Raw genomic sequence first — 15,949 nt, forward strand, 5'->3', positions numbered from 1 at the left:
ACCAATTCTAATCTTGGGGGCTGTCAAGGTGGTATTCGCTCATTTTCCCCTGTGGGTTTCCCCAGGTGCTCCAGTTTCCTCTCAGATTCCAAAGAAAAGCTGCTAGGTTAATTGGCTAGTGTAGGTAGATGGCAGGAGAATCATGAGAGGTCAACAGACATTGGAGAGAGGTCACAGGGAAATATGGGATTGATGCTTGGAAAGCTGGGAAAGATTTGATGGGCCAAATGATCTCCTATTTCATCAGGAAATATGTAGACAAAATTCAAATACAGAACGTACTGGTTTGGATTCTTTCGCAAGTAGTGGTTACAATAGATTCCACACCACCATCATTTTTCCATTACAATAACCCAACAGCATTTCCACACCGAAGACCTTACCATGGAAAATTGGGTTGGCTATCACCAGCAAGATGACAGTGACAGATGCACATAAAGCAAGTTTGGATTTACCACCTAGACCAGTTGACTAGTAGGAGATTCTGGGCCATTTACCTATTTGAGGAAGTAACAAAGGGTTGATGAGGGCAATGCGGTTAATATTGTGTGAATAGACTATCAAATATGCTTAGTAACAAATTACGTGGCAACACATGGATTATAAATTACCTAAGAGACACGAAACAGAGCTGGTGAATGTTGTTTTTTTGGATAGAGGAGAAATACAACAATGTTCACCAGAAACTGTTATTTGAACTATATATTAAATACTTGGCTGCACCAGACACAATGAGAAGGGTAATGATCAGCTTCAAGGCTCTTGAAATGGTTTGACACAAGGCAGATAAATTTTAATGAAGGGAAGTTAAAAATGATAGATTTTTGCAGGAAGAACAGGTAGTGCAACAGAGAGACTTGGCATATGGGTGCAAACATTTAAGGAGGCAGTTTAAAAAATACAAAGTCTTCTGCTTTATTTATAGAGGCAGAGAATATATATATTTATTAGTCACACGTACATCAAAACACACATTGAAATGTTCTTTTTGTGTTAACAACGGGGGCAGCCCGCAAGTGTCGCCACACTTCCGGTGCCAACACAGCATGCCCACAACTTCCTAACCTGTACGCCTTTGGAATGTGGGAGAAAACCGGAGCACCCAGAGGAAACCCACGCAGTCATGAAGAGAATGTACAAACTCCTTACAGACAGCAGCTGGAATTGAACCCTGGTCGCTGGCGCTGTAATAGCTTTACATTAACCACTACACATGTTGTACAATGTCTTTAAGGCACTGGTTAGACCAAAACTGGTATATAGTGTTCAATTCTGGGCAAGGCTTTTTAGGAAGGTATGGAAGGAAACAGCACACAGAAAACAGAATTACAGGGATTTCAGTTCCATGACAACTAGGAAATGGATAAGATTGAGAGGAGCTATGTGATAATAATTCTGTACTAATTGGTCCCTATGCATGCTCCACAAGTTTAAAAGCACAGGTCCCTCCTTTGTGTATTGTAGTTATGCCTCTGCACCCAGCTGTCCAGATGCCAGAACAGGAAATACTATCATGATCTGTCTCAAGATCACATAAGATTCAAAAAAGTGCACTTGACAACTGAAGCAAAAAGCTTCCAACCCCCACTTCCCCTGTAATGTACATAAAATTACATCTCTCCTGGCTAATTGTAAATTGCATTCACCTCCTTGGCTAAGCAGAGCCTCAACCACACATGGTTGAAGCTCATGTATGACATCTATTGATCAAGGAAGGTTTGGTCCACATCTAAAGCTTGGAAATTTGTCAGAGCTTGATTTTGGGAGGCCTCTTCAACACAAACTAACACCTCAGCACATAAACCTTGGTATTCATGCAACTGAAGCCACTTGCAACCAGATCACCATCCGAACGTATCACCATATTCAGAGTTGTTTCGACCCGAAACGTCGACAAGTCGTTTCACCCCCACGGATGCTGTTCAACCCATTGAGTTCCTCCAGCGGATTGTTTATTGTTCCAGACTGAGCATCTGTAGTCTACTGTGTCTCGATCATCACTCTTTATTGCTCCCCAGGCCTAGCCATGGGCTTGGGTTGACCGCATTCTTTGTATTTGGGACTCAGGCAGACCCACTCAAAAAATGCGTGGGAGTGTGGGAAAGGGAGGCTAGTGAGCGGTTGCACAGCTTCAGGAAATCTGTACAAGGTACTGTTTTAAGATAATCGTAACTCAGTGTACCTATTATCCCAACCTTCAGCAAAGGGGGACAAAAATTAGAAAGCAGCACAAACCCAGAAGTTTGCCTTTGCATTTCTTTTGCTTGCTTTCTTTCTTATAAATGTAATGCATAGAGATAGGCCTCAAACGTGGTGGTTATATCTCAAGGGGTGTGTAGCTGAATCACATTTGATGACTCCAGCCTGGAGAAGAAGAAAGTAATGTGGGATGGGGTGAAGAGGAAAGAAATCCACAACAGCAAAGTGTGAGAAGGGGATGAGGAGATAGTGTGGATTAGTAGACCTGTCAGTAGAGAACACAACACTTCGTGATCCCCGTCATTCTAGCTCAACCCTTTTCTCTGAAGCATCCTGATGCAGCAAAATCAGTGGATGGAGTTCCAGTTTCAACAATCAATCCTTAATTTGCATTGCTTTCCTTCTTCTGAAGCACACACCCAGTAGAAAACGCTCCTTGAACACCACAAGAAAACATGGCCAGCACCTCCCACTATTCCTCCTCCCTCTTCTAGCAACTAGTCCTATGCTGCAAATCCTCAGCTTGTTCTTGCAGATATGCTGTTCCCCCCCCCCCCCCAAATAAAGAATGCCTACAATAATTGGAGCAACTGATTTGTGCAGAAGTCTTGAAGTTAAGAAATGCCCTTCAGCGCCTGGCTTACAACTTTCTGCAGACTTCAGCTACTTTGAAGAAACAATTGTAGAAATGTACAATCAATAGAAATAAATCAACAATTAAACTGCAAATAGTCAATCATCTCTTTGAATGGCAGTGGGCTGAATGAATGGAGGTTGGGGACAAGCAGAAAGAGCTGAGTGTGCAGGAGTGGTAGATTTTTTCTGCTACAGAAAAAAAGTGTTCAGCAGTGCAAGGTTAAAGAAAGAGTTAGCTGGAGCATCCAGTCCCAGAAGGAGAGGACTAGTGTCAAAACAGTGTTGCCAGTTGACTGACATCATAATTTCCTACAATGCATACGTCTTCTTTGCGATGACTGCACTCACATGCGAATGGCCTCACCGATATAGTGGGCGGAACAACTGCTACAAAATTGGGAGTATGTAGATACCCAAATATACTCATACTTAACTTGGATGGTGGTTCCTTACAGAAGTGCTGGTAATGTCCTCCTTGCTGATCAGCTTGCCTCTGACATACGTGCCTACTCTCTGAAGTTCAGAGATGAGAAATGAGCTGAAGCCAAATGCAATGCATCTGACCTCCTAATCAATGACTGAATACACCACTGTTGCTAAATTCAGCAAGACCAACACGTTACTGTTTATTTCAGATTTTCTACCTGACACAAGCTCAGGTCCCATCTTGTAATTATCCAGACTAATATTTATTAGATGACAGATTCGTGCAAACACATGAAAACCAAATTTTAATCCAAAAGGTTGTGAGATATTAGAAGGCTTGAAAGCTTTACTTCTCATTTATAAAATCACTAACTTGAGAAAACATCCTCACATCTGTAAGCTGCTCACCATAAGTATCAACAAAATAAAAGATCTTTCCCCCAAAATAGTGCAAATGAATCCTTTTCTCCCCCCATTGTGCAACAACTTGGTAAGTATCACATTGCTTCAGTAACATAGGGTTAACCGACAGAGTGCTCATCAGTCATTATACACTATAGAAAATCCACACCAGAGCAGTTATTTTTAGTGCACTAGCTTTAAAACTTAACTGCCACAGCATGTTTTTACTGGAAGTGATCTAGAAATTAATTCCCACAGACGTGTTGCATTTTACAATAATCTAATAAAAACTCACTCTGAGCTGCAGAGTATGACGCAGAATAGTTTCCTCTAATGCATGAATCCACTGCTCTCTCTCATCAGCATCACGGGCTGTGAAAACATAAAAAATTGGAAATTTTGGTAAAACAATAATGGAACCAGAAGAAATGGAAAACTTATAATACCATTAATTAACCTCCTTCTACAGTACTAGATAATTCATTGTCTTTGCAATTTAAACCTCATTAAATGTTTGCCCTTTGAAGCATGGATTTCTTTTCCCCCATGATACTCTATTGCTGATATTTTCCCCACAGATCTTGAATTGAATACATCTTAAAATACTCAGCAATAACCAAACAAAGATGGCGATTTGCAGAGAGCTTTAATATCCACACCCTATTAATCATTGAAACATCTTAAAATGTGACCCACCCCTCCATAACTTTAAAGTTTATTTCTGCTGAATCTGTTAGTTATCATAGTTTTTAAAAAAAACTGCACCAATGGAAAAGCCTCACATTTATCATATCATTCACAATCTATGGGTTTCCCCAAGGTCATTACAGCCAATTAAGTACTTTTTTTTAAAAATTCCTTCACAGGGTGCATGATTCACTGACAGCCAAAGATACACACATTGATGAAGCGCAAGTGAATCCAATTGCCATGGTAAGGCAGAGGTGGGCAGCCTTCCTAAACATTCACAATGGATGTTACTATAGTAGAGCCAAAGTACAGCAAGATCCCAATGACAACAGTTTTACAGCAGTTACTGTTTTTACAGTAGCAGTTTATAAATTTGTAATATGACCTCCCAATCTTACATTCTATGCCACAACCAATGAAGGCAAGCATCGCATATGCCTTCTTCACTACCCTGTGTTGAGACTTTCGGGGATTTATGGATTTGTATCCAATGGTCCTTCTGTTCATCAACACTCCCTAGTGCCTTGTGTATGTCCTACCCTTGTTTGTCCTCCCAAAAGCCATGACTTTGCACTTGTCAACTTTAAATTTTATTTGCCATTGTTCCCCCCAACTTTCCAGCTGATCCATATCATGTAGTCTTGCATAACCCTCCTATCTGCAACACCAGCAACTTCTGTGTCACCTGCAAACTCACTCATCATACCTCCTACGTTCACATCCTAGCCATTAATGTATATCAAAAACATCAAAAGTCCCACCACTACACAACAATGAAAACAACCTAATGACCAGTTTTTAATTAAGGTATAAATGCTGGTCAAGGTACCAGAAAAGCTAGACAAGGCACTGGTTTAGAGAGAATTTCAAATACCACTTCACGCCCACCCACCGAGATGACAAAGAATTTAATTTTAATTTAGAAGACATACACCAAGTACAGGTGCTTTTAGCTCAAATTGCAGGATATTTATGCAGAATCCAAACCACACTAAGATTTTGATTTACCTGCTGCCAGTCTGGGTTCAAGTTAAAGCAAATTTAACTGGCTACTTTTACAAACACTTGTTGAAAAAAGAAATTTCAATATTCAAAAGTAAATTAAAAACTCATTTGATTGGTTATTTACAGACAACTGGCTTGACTTACACATGACCAAAGTTAATTTGTCATTAAATGACCATTAGCAAATTCACTTTTAATACCGACATCTATAATAGAATGTTCACCCACTCAAATGCCGTACATCATACACAAGTTCTAATGTTTTTGAAGCTACAATAATTTCATAGTAGAATAGCAAAATACTAGTAAAAACCATGAAATAATTTAAATTTTAGTTATCTTCAAGCAATCATCATGATCATAGTATTTTACTCTCAGTGTGTTAGTCATGGCCCCCATATGACTGATAGCAACTCTGATTTCTGCAAGAATGCACAAGTTCTAAAGCTGCGGTCTGCCATTCAAAATGCTTCTTCCACGTACATGGCCTGACATCAACTTCTCATGGCAGACTGTGAAATTGCTGTAGTTCCCCAACACTTGCATTGCAAAATCCTTCTGAACAATTTACATCATATTATCATGTTAGGCCTAGCACAGGAGCAATACAGCCATTCAGTTGAATGGAGAGAAATGGCTAAGAGCAATGAAAGACAGGAATTATAAACAAATTCAAACTTTTTTTTTTGTTTGTATGTTTTAATTGTTTAAAGTGTAATTTTTGTAAATCTTTTTTTGATCTGATCTTCACTGGCAAGGACAGCATTTATTGCTCATCACTAATCGTCCTTGATGGCGAGCTGCATTCTTGAACTACTGCAGAGCTTTGGTGAAGGTACTTCCACAGCTGGGTAGAGAGTATGGAAGGATTACCAATATACTTCCAGTTTAGAGGGAAATCTACAGGTAGCAATATACCCAAGTATTTGCCATCCTTTTCCTTCTTGGTTGTGTAAGTTGCAGGTTTGGAAGGTGCTGGTATACCGAGTGTGCAATCATCAGTGAACATCTTATGGCAGAATTAACTCATTCATGAAATAGTTGAAGATGATTGTACCTAGGACAATGCCCTGATGAACTCCTGCAGCGATATCTTGGGGTTAGAATGATTTACCTTTAAATCACAACCATTTTATTTTAAAATGAGAAAAGACTAACTAGGGAAGTGTTTTGCCCTTGATGCCCATTGACATCAGTTATACAAATGCTCTTTTGATGCCCTACTTAATCAATGATGTCATAAGCAATCACTCTCACCTCCTCTGTTTGCATCAAGGTCGTAACAAGGTCTGGTTCAGAGTAATCCTGGCAAAACGCAGAGGGCATTGATAAGGAGGTTTATTGATAAGGAAGTGCCTTTTAAAAGTATTGTTGAAAACATGTTCCATCCCTTTGCCAATCAATGAGCAATAATTGCCTAGATAGGATTTAAAAGTTTTGATTTTTTCTAAACTCATAAATTGTAATAATTTTGAAAACAAAATGCACCATTTTTGAATTTCCTGAATTTCAGAGAGATTTGACATCTTTTTTGTTAAGTACTTGCAAGTTAAACCACAGGGTGTGGCAGCTCATCAACTTCCAGAATGTTTTCATTGCTTTTTAAGTGGGGTTGATTCTTTCACATCACCCCCACCCCACCCTGTGGCAACATTCATTTGCACAAGGCCCAACTGCTGTCCATTACCTCGCTACTGAGGGCTAGGAAATAATAATTATCTGCATCCTGGAATCAATATGATGATGCACATTACGGAAGTTTGTGACATCATGCTTGTGCAAGAATGCACAAGAGTCCCAAGCTTCCTGAGATTTTAGGGAACTAAAGTTCCATGCAAGACTGCCAGTACTCCTCCAGTAAATTCATTGCAATACACACCAAATGGTAATGAACAATTAATTATGCTCACATTAGCCCACAGAATGTCTGCACACTTGTCCAAGGAATGTAGTACTATGTACATGGGATCTGTACATGGAATCTGAGATCTGCTTGATAAAGTCAAGCAATGACATATCTTTAACTAAACTGAAGAATCCTCACTAGGGCACATGGAGTCTGCAAAGTCATGTACAAAAAAATGGAACAAAGGAAATAAAAAATGGAATTAAGAGAGAGAAGCAAGTATAAAAACTCCAAAAAAAAATTAAATTCTCAAGGAATAAGACTATATTCTTGTAGCAGAAATGCTGTTAAGATTTGAAATGCTGTTAAGATTTAACATGCAGAAAAAAAGCAATTATATTTGAGTGAATAGTCTAACAGCTACTGATGTTTTCTATCTGCTAGGTAACCATAACTTCAGAGACTTCACATTGTTCACATGTTTGGTCTCCTGGCGAGTTACCAGTACAGCAAAGCTTGTGTAGAAGTTGTGTGGACCTAAAGATTGCTATGTGCTTTTTCCTTAACTGTTTTAAATAGCATAGACAATTAAGTATTTTGTTACCTGTAAATTCAACTAAAATAAAATCATTTTAACAATTGTCAAATGATGTCATTTTCACATGGAGCCAATAAAGAAAATCTCTCCCTTAAAGACCATCTATGACGTGTAATTTTTGTGCAAAACTTGAGATCTCCCTTACAAGCCATGAACGAAAAATCTCAAAAACTCCCATATTCATTGCAACGGTCCTTCAATGCATTTTGTAAAAAGCATAAGGATAGAAGGATAAACTAATAGGATTAGATAGTGTCAGAGGTAAGGGGCTCATCTAGAGAATGAGCATTGGCACAGCAGGGTTGGGGTGTATGGCCTGTTTACATGGTACAAATTCTATGCATTTGTACAATAAAGCCAAAGTTTACCATTCTCTAACATGCAGGAGATTGGTTAGGTGAGGTATTCAATCCAGTATCTAAAAAGCAGAGAGCTGCTTCCATTCACATCCAAGGAAAAGAACAAAATGTGGGCAAATTTCTTTTTATTCCCCCTCCCCCACCCCTTTCTAGACCAAAATTAGATCAAGCTTAACTTGCTTTAGATTCTTACTTTTTAAAAAAAATAATTAAATAGTCTATTTTAAATGAAATATCAAGATACAAGAGAAATTTAATGCAAATAAGTTTACATAGACCAAAAGTTGAATACTAATCATCTTTATTTCCAACCTACTGCACACTGCCACAGTTTACATCTAAAAATCAAATTATACATGAAACCAAACATCAGAGTAGATACAAATCATAAACAGTTACAGAATGAAGATTTCTGTCTCACCCTCAAGACAATTCAATTAATTATAGTGAAATTAATATTCAGGGAAAATTCAAATAGTATCAAGTGATTCTAAATACAAAACTACAATTCAAATCCCCAAATTATATTCTAAATAGCAATTGCAATTATTTTGCTCTATTTTTATTTCATTTCCTCCATCCCTTTTAAAAGCTTAGCTTGCCTAAGGAGTTCTCCTAAATGTTGCCACAATCAATCTCTGATTTTTCACTCTTGAACCCTGGCCTTCTGTGCATCTTTATCTTGGTGCAGTTCTATCACTATCAATTTCTCTAATCTTTTTCATCCCCTGGCCTTCTAAGTAATACTCTAATTTTTTAATCTCCTGCTCGATCTTCAGTCTTCAAGGTCTCTGTTTAGCCCTCAGTGATTTTTTAATCTATTAGTGCTTTCCATATCCTACTTAAAATCTCAATTTAACAGCAAACCCCAAAACATTAATCACGACAAATATTTAGTGAAGGATGAGTATAGTTTGGAGCTTGATGCCTGTTTCAATGCTGTATGATTCTATGATCTCAACCATAAGTATGCAGCAGCTCTGAAGCTGATCCTCTTAGTCATGGATACAATCCTGCAGCAGTTGACATAGAATAAGAAACACAAGATTGGATGGACAGTGGATTGAGTGATACTAGGAGGATGCAGACAAGACATCTTGGACTGGGCTGTCTTCTCAGAATCGCCACTCATGCTCTTCCCTTGCACACACTTACTGTAAAGATAGAATCATATTGTGCCCCTCACCCATTGTGAGGCACAGAGAGTTGCCAGCAACAACTGGGGCTCAGGAGATGCAGCCCTAAGGCCTGTTGCTCTTAACTCACATGTTAAAGCTGGGGTTAGGGCATGGATGGATGTAATGTAAAATCTGAGCGACTTGGCCGTCAACATTTAGCAATTTGAAGGATGATATTTAATATTTAACTCTTGGACCTTCATAGACTTTTTAAAAATCAGGTCAAGATGATCCAAATGTTATTGGACCAATGCTTCTGGGAAAAGAGAAGGTACCAGAGATATGCAAGTAATAACATGGCACAAAGCAAAAACAAAGGCACAAACTTTTTTGATAGCGCAGTTTCTTGCTTTTTGTTTAGGGTGCACTATAGTACCAGGCACTGTAGTGTAGCCACTGTCTGTAAGGAGTTTGTATGTCCTCCCCGTGTCTGCATGGGTTTCCTCTGGGTGCTCTGGTTTCCTCCCACATTCCAAAGACATGGATTAGGAAGTTGTGGGCATGCTATTGTGGTGCCAGAAGCGTGGTGACACTTGCAGGCTGCCCACAGAACACTGTGCAAAAGATGTATTTCACTGTGTGTTTCGATGTACATGTGACTAATAAAGATCTTATACAAATAAAAATTTCTAAACCACCTTCTAGAAGTTATCAGTTTCGTTCAAAATACCCTCTGCACAAATGAGGATCAGCTACAGATATTCCTGCAGAGTCATGCTCAAAAGATAATTGGAGTGGCTAATGTTTACGAGGATGCTATAAATCAGATTTAAAGTAGCAAGTGGAAAGCATTAAAGAATATAGATCAACAAAAAATAAAAAAAGACCTTGAAGACTAGAAACAGAATAGGATATATAAAGCTGACGTGAAGGACACGAGGCCAAAAAGATGACAGAAGTCAATAATGGCAGAACTACATAAAGATTTATAAGTCAGCATGTTCCACATGCAGATTTTAAATAATCAATCATCCTTTTTATTGCTTTTAAGTTCATTCTTGGAATGTGGGCTTGACTGCCCATCTCTAAATTCCTCTGCTTTCTTGAACATTAATTGCCCATGTGTTAAATTGTCATTAGGTATGGAATGCCAACAAATTGACCCCACAACATTGAAAACAACAAAATATATCTGAAATCAGGATAATGTACAACTTGAAGCAGAAGATGGCAGTGCTCCTTCAAGATTACTGCCTCCATACTTCTATGTCATGGGATTTGGGAGAAGCCATTTAAGAACCCATGACAAGTTGCTGCAGTGCATCTGCAAGATGATACACACTACAACCACGGTACACTGGTCATTGGTTGACTTCCAACTTTTCACATCCGTAAACCAGAGCTCATCCAAATTCCTGCTTCCAGCATCTTACCTGCACTGTCCTGTTCACCCTTTGAAATGCACCTGATCTACATTAGCTACACATCTGGTAATCCCTCAATTTAAAAATTCTAATTCTTCTTTGCTAATCCCTTCATATTTTACCTTGCTTTGTATTGGAAATCTCCAATTGTAACCAGTCTCTTATTTTTATATTTCCTAATAAAAAGACATTGTCACCAATCTAGCTAAAGCTTACATTGGAACAGGAGCACAACTTATCCAATGATATTGGGTTAACTAGCTTTGAAACAAATTGCAGGTCATCAGATTCAGGTCAGATGTGGTCCATAAATAAATTTGTTTCTGCTTTGAGGGCAGGGATATGGTTTAAAAGTTGGACACATTGTCATAGGGCCAGGGGTCCTCAGTATTAGTTTAAATGGTCACAGCTGTATTTGCAAACCAGGAACCAGATTCTTAATGAGGGCTGTGTCAGGTCACCTTGGGCTAGAGTTGGGTTTAGACTGGCTGTGGTTAAATTGGGTTTTAATTGTGTACCCAAATTGGCCTTTAATGAGGGCCAATTAGCCCATTGAGTCTATTCCACATTTATATTGTGGTTGATCCTTAACTCAATATACCCAATTCTGCCCCATTATTCCTCAATATTTTTAATTAACAAAAGCTTATCAGTCTCAGGCTTAAAGTTAACAGCTGTCATTTGTGGAAGAGCATTTCAAATTTCTAATACACTTTGCATTTAGGAATGGTTCAAAATTCACTTATGCAAGGTCTTGCACTAAATTTCATACTAAAAGCATCAAGTCCTAGATTCCCTAACCAGTGGGAATAGCTTCTACCTACCCTACTAGTTGCCTTAATTTATTGAAATTTTCAATTAAATCACCCCTTTATCTTTTAAATTCCATGTTGTGCAAATCTGGTTTGTATCAACTCCTAACTGAACCTTTGCACTCTAGATAGCATTCTGAAAAATCATGTTTTTTTTCTAAAGACTCATGATAAGTTGTTGTCATTGGGAAAGACAGCAGTTATTGCTCATACCTAATTGCCTATGAGGTGGTGAGGCATCTTCTGGAACCACTGCAGTTCTTATCACGAGGATACTACCAGAGTGCTGAGAGATATGGAGTTCCAGGATTTAGGCCTTGTAAATGAAAAGTCCAGATGGTGTGTGACTTGGACTGAAACCTACAAGTAGTGGTGCTCACATGAGCCTTTTAGTGGTAGAGTTCATTAGCTTGGGAGATGCAATCAAAGCATTTTTGCAAGTGATTATAGTGCATTTAGCAAGAGTACACTGGGTAGTGGAAGAAATTAACTTTCAGGGTAGTGGATGTGGTAACAAACAGCAGGCTATAGGCCCTCTTCTGACTTATGGACATGTCATATATATGAATGAGCTCCCATAAGTTTTATTAAATTTAAAAGAGAACTAGTCTTGGAAAAAATAACATTTACATGTAACCTCCTTGCAACCTCCTTGCAGTAATCAGACACCACTGTCTCTCAAGAACCATCCATTACAATACTGGGGACGCATGTTACCATAGAGTGATTTTGTGCATTTTCCAACTTATGGTCAAAATTGACTTACAGACATCTGTAAATATGAAACCCGTTTGTAATCCAGGTACAGGCCTGTACTTTGAACTAAATAGTGCCAAGCATCAAGTATCAGCAGCAGCACTCCTTCAGACAAGTGGAAACTTTTTCATCTCATTCCTGATTGTGATAAGGTTTTGGGGAGTCAGAAGACAAGTTACTGAAGAGATATGAATGGAATTGAATATTTGACATTATAATGAAAAGGTCTCTTGTGAAGTAGTTGAAGATGGTCAGATCACGGATACTGCTCTGAGGTTCTCTAACAGTTATGTCCTCTGTTGAGATAACTGACCTCCAACCATCCTCATGTGCAATACTTAAGTGCTTCCTCCTTGATTTTCACCAATTTTAGTTTTAACAGGGTTCCTTAAAAGTGCCTTGGTCAAATCCTGCCTCACTCTCAATCAGCCTCTGGAATTCATTTCTTTTGTCCGTGTTTGGACCAAGTCTGTGATGGGGTCTGAGCAGAGTTGGCCTGGAGCAAAACCTAATAGGACATTGTTAAATGCTGCTTATTAATACAGATGATGACACTTTCCATCACTTTATTAATAGCTGAGGGTAGACTGAAGGGACAATAATTGGCTAGGTTGGAAATGTTACATTACTTGTGTGTCAAAACATAACCAAGCAACATTTCACAGTGTAGACCCTTCAAATAAACTGCATCCTGCTGACAGTGGAATGCACAGAACGGTTCACAGTATTCCAAGATATAATTAAACCAGGCTTTTCCATGCTGTGGCACTACTCACTCCACCTTGCATTCTAGATATAAAGGTCAGCATTCCATTATCCTTTGTTTGGTTTTATGTTAACTTTGAAGGAACTAAACTGGAATTGTTCTTGAATAACAGTTTAATATTTTGGGTTTGGTGAGACTTTGATCAAGCACACATTGGTGGAAAGAAAGTTACTCCAGAACAAATTATCAACAGCTAAGTGATCAAAGCAAATTACTTCTAGAAGCTTAGATTGCATTGCTTTGAAAAGTGGTGGCATTTGTGATCTTATGGAATTATGTGCTAGAAATTAAAACACTCAAGTGCTGATATTTGTACACCACATAAATCTCCTTCCACACACAATTACAGCATTTCTTTTGCTTTCTCCCAGTCCATATTCTCCTTAAATCCATCCTTTTTTTTTAAATTTCCCTCAACTACTCCGTGGCAACACATTTTAGATATTTACCACTCTTTTGGGCAAAATTTTCTCCTGAATAATGAACATCTTGTATGTTTCCAGCTTTAAGACTTTCCCACTGGTAGACAGCCATTCACCATGTTAACTCTATCACACTCTTCCATACACTTCCTTAATCCTAAAGATTGCCAATCTCGTCTCTAGTAAAGCTCTCCCACCCTTGTCTGACTTTCCTTGATACTTAAGCTTTTGGTTCAATAAGAGTGAATCTTTATTTTTACATCATTTCTAATGCATTCACATCCTTCAAATTCTTGAAGTTTGCAGAATACTTTCCATTTCAATGATCTATCTCAATACAAGACAATTTCTTAATTTCACATGGTTATTAAGTTTCCAATTTGGAGAATAAAAATTAAAATTTAAGTATTTCAACTGTAGCAATACTGAGAAAGGGGGATTGTATTTATCCTTGTAACCTGGCATCCTAGCGATCAGTACTGCTTGATGCTTCTTTGATAATTAAGACAAGTAATTACTTCTGAAGCACTGACTTTACAAACCAGTACACACTAAACACTGTAGTTTGATACAATTATAAGGTGTGGCCTCAAACAATATTAACTTACCCATTCTAATAAATATTGCCAAAATTAGAATCAAAGACCCATTACTATTTCCACTTGTGAGTGTGAAATGCTGACGACAGGAACCAAATTAACAATCACTGAATCCTTTTCCAGTCAAATCTTAGGTCTAACATATTATACATCTGAAGATGTATGATCAGTATAATAACAGTAATGATCAATAAACATTTAAACAAGGCAAATGAAAAGGGCGGGTTATATATAAAAAGCAACTCGAACTGATACCCATCTTCTTAACACCTGGAACCTATCCATATTCACTGCAGTTTTCTAAATTACAAACTATTCCTAACCCAATATTTTTTCCATACTACTTCTTAATACTAGATGTCCTGATTTTCTCAGTGAAAATGTTAAATGATGTAGCACAATTTCAAGTGAGAACAGAAAATTGGAATGACAACATCTTACCCTTCCTACCGGTGAGCCACAGCATACAGTGACGAAACATGACAAAAAGCTGGTCAAATTAGTATTAAAATCAATAAGAGAAAGCAATGATGGCACATAAATGAAGAGACAAATAATGCCGATGGAAGAAATTGTAGGTTTGCAGAACATAAGTCTCCACCTTAAAGGCAAATGGTGTTTTCAGCTTTCCCGTTAATGCACATCTGCAGTACTTAGTAGAGGCACAACCCTGCTTGGCTTGGTCACCGTCCTACCCGTGCTGCCAGTGCTCTGGCTGTACAGCAGCAGTTAAAAGAGCATCAAGCAGTTCAAAAAATTGTAAACAGATAACAGGATTGCTTTTCCCTTGATAACTTCTTCATTTTTACATAATATCCAAATTCTGGTGAAGACGAATCCTTATCTAACATGTTTCTAATACAGTGAAATCAAATACCTAATATTTAACCTGCTAGATAATCGAGGTCTAGAATGTTCAGAGTCTCATGTATGCTTCACAAGTTGAGTTAAAACACTTATTCATGCACAAAATTTCAATCACCAGTTTTCATTCAATATCTCTACAATCAGAGTGCTTCCAGCCCTTCAAATGCACGTCAGAATTGCTCTGCTCTCACCTTGAAAATGGAATGTCTTCTGATCCACTGTGACTGTGAAGGTGCTGTCATCCTCGTCGTCTATACCAATCACAGCTCCCTGTGAAAGAGAGACCAAAAAGCCTGGTGAAGCAAGCAGTGACATCACCAGCCTACTGCACAGGAATGTTAAGAACCCAAATGAGAAAGAATCCAAACATTGCAGAAAATAACACATCTACCTTTCCCCATGGGATTTTATAGAAAATTCCTAACACAATCTCAAACTTGCAAGAATTTTGTTTTCTAAATGGAAAATGCATAATAATGCTAAAAGAAATTTATCAGCAGCACATGCACTGCAGATTTTATAAACACTTTCCTCACAAATAAAATAATAAGTACATTTCAAACACTAGCTTTAAAAAGTGGACAGTCAAATTCATCAGTGTTCCTGCAATCATGCACAAGCATTCTTATATTTAATTATGTAAAAAAAATAAAATGAAATTTTTCCCAGTCAATTCAAGGTTTCTGCAAATGATGACCACCTTTCCTCCCACCCACCCCACCCTCCCCCCAACACATGCTCTTGGTAGACATCCAATTATGATCAATATTAACATAACATATAGTTTCAGAAATGTTAATTTAATTATTGTGCTAGAAAGCAGTTTCCAAAGGCCATGTCTACTCAAAAAGACATCAATTCCTTATAATCGGTTAAGTCTGTCTTTACTGTAATGATCAAATATATAGAAGCATGTGAACATTTGATTTTAAATGCATCTTACATTATGGAACCAAAGACAGGATGCAGAAACATTCACGACAGTCAGCATTAAAGGTGGTGGTGTGGGGGACGGAAAGGAGAG

At 38.1% G+C, this 15,949-nt stretch overlaps 1 protein-coding gene across 5 annotated transcripts in view; it reads right to left on the reverse strand.

The window, feature by feature from the left end:
- Positions 1 to 15,949, reverse strand: part of osbpl9 (oxysterol binding protein-like 9) — a 127,248-nt gene that overhangs the window by 78,176 nt on the left and 33,123 nt on the right. For 4 of the 5 annotated variants that reach the window (XM_052013141.1, XM_052013139.1, XM_052013140.1 and 1 more), the window contains exons 3-4: positions 15,117 to 15,195; positions 3,959 to 4,035 (exon numbers count right to left, since the gene is read on the reverse strand). The exons of the other annotated variant lie outside the window; for it this stretch is intronic. In XM_052013141.1, coding sequence (XP_051869101.1) covers positions 3,959 to 4,035; positions 15,117 to 15,195 — 156 coding nt within the window. The remainder of the gene's footprint in view (positions 1 to 3,958; positions 4,036 to 15,116; positions 15,196 to 15,949) is intronic. 5 annotated transcript variants of the gene reach the window in all.

The sequence above is a fragment of the Pristis pectinata genome, chromosome 3 (assembly GCF_009764475.1).
Source record: "Pristis pectinata isolate sPriPec2 chromosome 3, sPriPec2.1.pri, whole genome shotgun sequence".
Lineage (NCBI taxonomy): Eukaryota > Metazoa > Chordata > Chondrichthyes > Rhinopristiformes > Pristidae > Pristis > Pristis pectinata.